Source organism: Chrysoperla carnea, chromosome 5 (genome assembly GCF_905475395.1).
Source record: "Chrysoperla carnea chromosome 5, inChrCarn1.1, whole genome shotgun sequence".
NCBI lineage: Eukaryota > Metazoa > Arthropoda > Insecta > Neuroptera > Chrysopidae > Chrysoperla > Chrysoperla carnea.
This window is the reverse complement of record NC_058341.1, coordinates 22,346,149-22,353,055: the sequence shown is the minus strand read 5'-3', so window position 1 is coordinate 22,353,055 and position 6,907 is coordinate 22,346,149. Positions and strand designations below refer to the sequence as shown.

The 6,907-nt window shown below is 30.1% G+C and overlaps 1 protein-coding gene across 1 annotated transcript; it reads right to left on the bottom strand.

Moving 5' to 3' along the window:
• Nucleotides 1–2,354: 2,354 nt before the first annotated feature.
• Nucleotides 2,355–4,671, bottom strand: LOC123300290 (spermine oxidase-like). Its single transcript, XM_044882843.1, has 4 exons — nucleotides 4,238–4,671; nucleotides 3,078–3,666; nucleotides 2,812–3,017; nucleotides 2,355–2,748 (listed from the first exon to the last, which is right to left on the bottom strand). The coding sequence occupies exons 1-4, from the start codon at nucleotides 4,651–4,653 to the stop codon at nucleotides 2,511–2,513; spliced, it is 1,449 nt and encodes a 482-aa protein (XP_044738778.1). The 5' UTR covers nucleotides 4,654–4,671; the 3' UTR covers nucleotides 2,355–2,510.
• Nucleotides 4,672–6,907: the final 2,236 nt, after the last annotated feature.

Below are 6,907 nucleotides of genomic sequence, written 5' to 3'. Positions count from 1 at the left end.
TGGACGTCAAACCATATCATAATAAATTTGAAAAAAAATTATCTCAGTAAAATTCAATACACGACATACTTCAAAATACATCATTAATGATAAGGAAAAGTTAGTGTTTTTGAATAATTATTTTGTGGAATTTCCTAAATTGCTTATGGCATTATTATAGTTTAAATTTTTATTTATGGGTCAATGGTTATCAACAATTGTAAACAATATTAGCAATGGACGAAATCCATTTGCAACTGACAGTCAAGACCATTATGTAACAAATGATGAGTACAGAATAAAAAGATATGGGCATAGAAAGAATCGGAGTCCTAAACGAATATATAATAAATGTATATTAAGAACCAAAAACTATTTCGGATCCCCTATCAAACAATTTTATAAAAGCCTACCAAATAAAAATCAAGTTGAATCAATTGAAATCCTAGATTATAAATCTGCACCAAAGCTTGAAAAAATTATAAATAAAGATGAAAAACCCATTAAAAATTTATATTTAAATAAAAGATTTTCAGCTTTATCAGCACTCTCACCAAGTCGACAAGAGCTAGATTCCATTTCTCATTCTATATCTAATAGTACAATTGCATCGGATTATATAAAGCCTGAATTCGAAAAAATAACATCTTGCTTTTCGCCATTTATTTTAGGTAGGTAATTATTTACCACCTTCCATTGCGGGTAGATTACGAGTAATTAGTTTTCGAGTAATGGATTCTTAAAGTCTACATTTGAAGTTACATATATTGCCAATTTTTAATGTTGAATCGTTGTAAATTTGGCGTTGTAAATTTAAAATGTAAATTTTTTTTTCGATTATTTTTTAGCGATAAATGAAGAAAATAAGATAGTAGATAATCTAATATCTGCATCTGATAAAAATTCAGAAGATAGAAAAATGCCAGAAATGATCGATTTAGTTAACAATCCTAAAAAACATCGAAGCCTGTTAAAAACTCCTAAAAAATCAATGAAGTCATCGACCGATTTCAAAACAGTACCTACTTCGAACATTCCTCAGAAAATACCTGTAGCTAAATCTAGAACCAAGCTACCGTATCAAAATCGTCCAAAATATCAATCGTTCAAAAGTGGAATCAAGGAAAAAGAAATGGATTTCATAAAACGGGAGATGGGAGATACACTGCGGGAGATGGGTCTTACACAATGGGAAATGGGTCACATACAACGGGATGAAGATCGAACACAACGGGAAGTTCATACACAACGAAAAGGTCGTACACGATGGGAAGGTCGTACACAACGGGTAGATTCTACAAAACCGGATATACGCCATACAAAACGGGATAAAGGTCATATCAAACGGAATACAAGTCATACAAAACAATCCAAATTGCCTAAATGTAAAATGAAATTGCATTCCGTTAGTGAACACTACTAACGGAATTGCTACCACGGAACTAAATTTTTTATATTTTTTGCTATTGTTTGCATTTGGGTCACTCCTCCTTAAATTTTCACTATTTTTTATGCTACACATATTGACATTATATACAGGAGAGTGCTGGAGTTCATTTTTTTTTAGCTTGAAATTTATTCTAGTTAATTATTACATTTGGTATCCTCGATGAGATCGATAAAATTTCTCAATTTAAAAAATTGAATATCATTCACATGGATAAATAGAAATAAAAAGAGGCGTCAATTAGTAAAATAAATGTCGTAAATGATTCAGTTTTAAATTTTTTTGTAATTGTATCTCTTAAGGTAGTTCCTCCGCGACCGTCCAGTCAAAAAGTTTTGGACTAATACTATCATTCAGTGCATTAAGTGTGCTATGACTATTATACATATACCATATATTATTTTCAAAAGACTGTAGTTCCTCACTACTGTTTCTAGTATACATATAAGCACACACACTATGACATATGCCTTTAACATTAGTCTTCATATCTTTTCCACAAAAATCATCGCTAAAACGAGTTATTTATTTAAGTTTTTTATCGAAACTATATGGTAAATAATTTTTATTTTTATTTATATATTTTCTAAATATAGTATTCTACATTATATTAGTTTTTCATAGAGATGGTGGACGTCATTCATTGGTAAATAAATATAATATTTGTAAATTTGTGTATTTTTATACACTTCTCCCATGTACACGTACAAATTGCGTCACTTTTAATTGCTAATATCTCATGTATGGCATGGTAAATCATCTTCTAATTTTAACAGCAAGTGTATTATGAATTAAATATTTTATATTCTGAGTTTTGAGAAATTCTTGGAATATCACTTTCGTGTAGGTACTACCTTAAGAATTAATCATTATATCTCTCAATTTATTATTTTATGAATGATTATTTTATTTTAAAATGTATGTTAGAAAAATTTAAATAAACTTTATAAAATTTACATGTTCTACCTTGAATATAACAACACAATGTACCATTGATACGTAATAATAGGAACGGAACGAATTTAACTATTTTCTCCTTTAATTTGAAAATTCACAGCTTTCATACAAAAATAAATCCAAACAATCACACTTTCAAAAGTTTCAAAAGTCGATCAGCTTCACGCCATCCACTTTCAACAGCGCCATGAACTGAAGAATAGCGATGACTACTTGTAGCCTCGCCAGCAAAAAGAACAACTTCTTTGCCAGCGGAATTTTTTAATGGTTCCTCTAAATCTGTTCGTGAAATTTTTAATTGATCCGCTGTCACAGTGTTACAAGAATATGATCCAAGAAAGTGTGGATTTGAAAACCATTTGGATCTAAAATTTAAATTTTTTATATAGTTTTCGTTTTAAAATTTATTTTTACCTATTTTTTTTTACCGTGTAAAGTTTATAGGTTCTGGAATTTTGTATTTTTTACCCAAAAATATTCGTGTTAATTGCATTACTTTCAATTTTACTTCATCTTCAGAAATTGTTTCCATTTGTTGAGCTGCCTCCCCGTAAATCCATCCTAATAATAAATTTGGTTCATGGTCAACTATTGGGTAAATTCCAATAACACCAGATAACCATTTATTACTTTCCTAAAATTAAAATTAAAAGAAATAAATAAAATTGGTTCAAGAATCTGGTAAATTTTGTACCAATGATCCATCGAATTTCTTAAGTTGTTCTTCAATTTCATTTTTTTGCCATGCAAAAGTAAAACCAGAATGATTCTTCGGCCACCAAGGTTGTGAAAATTCAAAAATTAACTTATTCAGAGTACCAAGTTTTAAACTTCGAATTGCATTTAATTTGTTTGCAGATAATGTGGGTTGAAAAAAGGAATTAATTCGCTCTTTTAAAACTCCCAATGATACAGTTATAATTACATAATCTGCTTTGTATTCTGAACCATCAATACATTTAACTATCACTCCATTTTCGTTTGAGTTCCAAACAATATTAACAACTTCTTTATTTAAAAGTATTTTATCTTCTAGCGGTAATGCGTTTTTGGGATCTGGTAATTTTTTCATCATCACATCTAAAATAGTTTTGTATCCACGACCCTTCCAATTAAAATCATCACCTTCACAACTCCAAAAATCTGTTGAACGTTTGGCTGATACTTCGTACAATGAATCTGATGACTTTCTTATGGAATTGTTTTTATGAGCCCAGTCGAGTACATAATTCACGACATTTTCATCAATTTCTATTAGTTCATTTTTTAATTTATTCGAAAATCTTAAAAAACGATTCGAAAACAATAATATATTTAAAAACAAAAAGAAATAAATATTTATATAGTGAAGGTGTAGGAAAGGTTTAAATTTGATTATCGTAAGAGATAATTTGTTGTCTTAAATTTAAAATTTGGATTACAAAAAAAAACAAGTAAAATTTATAAAATTTGAATATTCCTCGAAAATTTTTTCGGGTACGGAATCCTAAACTCGCACGTGAAACGTATCTAAGAACACTCTCAATCTAACAGCGTTCAAACAATCAAAAAAATCAAAATCGGTTCATCCGTTTAAGAACTACGATGCCACGAAGGATCAGACCATATTTTGTTTAGGGTTCCGTATCCGAAATGAACTAGAAAAGAAGCGATTATCTTCTAACGGCTGAGAGGATTTTCTTGAACATAGCTAAGAACACTCTCAATCGAATTACCTTTCAAATAAACAACAAATCAAAATCGAGTCATTTGTTTAGGAGATACGATATCACAAACGAATCGTTCAGACCTGATTTTATATCAGGAGATTCTTTCAATTTTTAATTTAATATTATTAAACAAACTTTTACTTACTTTAATTCGATAAAATCTCCCAAACATCCATTAAAATTGTTTAAGTCTGGATCATTTAAAATTTCTTCGAATACTTGATTAACTTTATGTACATCCAATTTTGATAACAATATACCTGATGGAGTAAAAATATCTGGTAATTTTTCCAGTTCAGAAAAACTATGATTTGGAGGTGCCAACAATCCTAATGGATATGCTTTCTCATATACAACATTATCTTTTGCTCCATGACACCACTGTGCTCCAATGTCAATCGTTTTTCCAGCAAACTCTATTGTATTGATTCGCCCACCAATACGATTTTCGGCTTCAAGCCATAAAATATTTGTTATTCCATTTTCATATAATTTGGTTCCTGCCGCAATACCAGCGGATCCTGCTCCAATTATAATTACACTTGTATCAATTTTTGTCATTTTTTTTCTTCTAATTTTGTTAAAAACACAAAATTTTACATGTAAAATAACAATTATTTTATAAGTTTAATTGGAAATTATCTATTTAATACATTTTTTTTGAAAACTACTAAATAAACTGATAACAAAATAATTATATAGATAAAGAAAATTGTAGACAGATTGTATCTTTCATAACTGGACATACGCTTCAAAAATTTTAACAGTAAAAAATAAATACTGAGCCTTTTTAATTCTTTTGGATGGCACCGTCGTACATCTGAAATTTAATATAGATCAGTGTCTGAAATCAATAAACCAATAGCTCGAAACTTCAATCTGTCTATACATCTACAACCTTCTATTGATTATATATCTAGAAAATTGAAAAGATTAGAAAATGAAATTTCTATAATATATCATGTGGCATATTAAATGAAAGGGCTCGTTCTGAGGAATACATTCTTATTACATTTTGAGTTTGAAAATTTTTTAAGAAAATGCATGAAAATTGACTATCAAACCTTTTTTTCGAAACTCCCCTTTTTTCCGAAAATCGTCTTTGGACGCGAAAGTGGAAGGTACATAAGTTCTTAGCCACCCTAGTTAGAGGAAGATTAATATGTGGTATGGCTAGATATAGGTACACAAAAAAGCTTCAAATTTAAGTTGTTGAACTCAAAGGATGTCTTAAAGTTGACTTTCATCTTCAGATCTTTATGCATAAGATCAAGATAGAAAACTATTTTTAAATTAGAAATTTGTTCCATCGATTTTTCAACAGGTTAAAACTAAAGGTTGATTCAATTTCAGTTTCCTATGCTTGCAATACCGTAACTTAGAATTCTGTGAATGCTTTCGCATTAGAATTCTGTGAATGCCTTGTGTCAAATGTTATACAATTTGAAACATTCCATTTACGATAATATGAATCGCTTAACTAACGCTCTATAAGTTCTAAGCTCAAATTTTCTATCAAATTCACTTGTTCTACGGAAGTAACAATTCTGTAAGAACTGCGTATTTAGAATTATACTAGAAGATTATAGCCAATTTAATCGTCCTGGGGAGTGAATAATTCGCATGATTGGGCAAAAGTTGGAGCTTATCGTATCTTAATTTTATCGTAGCGTGCGTTCAGCCGAGAATACGCCATTGGATATCTTTTTGTCGGATTTTCTCAAGGCTCACATCTATATCAACAAATCTGCAGCGTTGGAGTACCTTAAAGCAAACATCCGCCAAGTTATAACCGAAATGAGTACCCAAAACTTGCGAAATCATGTTTCATATTAAATGGGGTATGGGACATCCTTTATAATAGTGTCATGGCTATAATTTTCTTTTAATAGGTAGTTTAAACTATTTGATTGCGTTAACAGACAGCAATTAATTGATCAATAAACAAATTGTACACTTTTACTGTTTACATAGTGGTCAGTGGTAATGTGTATATTAGTGGCACGTTTTTTTTTTTTTATGTAACACAAGAGACATTTAGAAAAGTTATTATAAACGAACAAACACAAAAAGCTCAAATAGTCAATAGAAAATTGTAGTTAGATGGAAAAAACTGCAAAGGTTTCGAAAAACTATAAACCAGGACTAAAAGGGGAAATTGGCTGTAGTTCAGTGGAGTTCAAAACCAAGAGTTTTTGCATTAAGTAGGCTTGGAAATCTATGAATTAATTTTAATATAGCTCTAGAAATATGCAAAACCATTGGTTTGTAGTGCCCCCATATACAAATGCGCGGTATGAATGATGGCTGATGATAGTGGAGGGAGGGGGTTTGAGAGACCATCGTGATTTTAAAATGAGAAAAAAATGCAAATTTTTAATAATTTCTGGAAGGAATAACAGCTGAAATCATTCTATTAACGAAACGAAAATTGCCATACCGGTGTTTAGTAGAAAAAGGATGCTATACTAGGCCAAAGCTTGTAATTTTGAGCTTCGGCAATAAACCTACTCATTTTAAAACTGTTAGAAATATGAAAAATGTTAATTTAGATTCTAGTCCTGACAAAGGAAGGACTGATATGGCTGACTGGTAGTGGGGGTTAAGCAACCTTAAAATGGAACAAATGCAGTTTTTGGTGACCCAAAACTTTATCTTTAACCTAGTATGGTAGCTCTTTAACATCTACCCAACTATATGAAAATTTTTGTCTTGTTATTAGAATAATATATGGAACTGTTAACAATTCATGCGAGTTTGAGCTGTTATTAAAATGATTTAAAATTTTCTTTTTTATTTCATTTTAAAACTCGAT

Excerpts from the sequence above, each read along its gene's own strand:
- LOC123300290 (XM_044882843.1), bottom strand. The coding sequence starts at position 4,653 with ATGACAAAAATTGATACAAGTGTAATTATAATTGGAGCAGGATCCGCT. Across the intron at positions 3,667-4,237 it reads GGAGATTTTATCGAATTAAA|ATTTTCGAATAAATTAAAAA; the intron begins GTAAGTAAAAGT and ends TCGTTTTTTAAG. Across the intron at positions 2,749-2,811 it reads GAACCTATAAACTTTACACG|ATCCAAATGGTTTTCAAATC; the intron begins GTAAAAAAAAAT and ends TTTAAATTTTAG.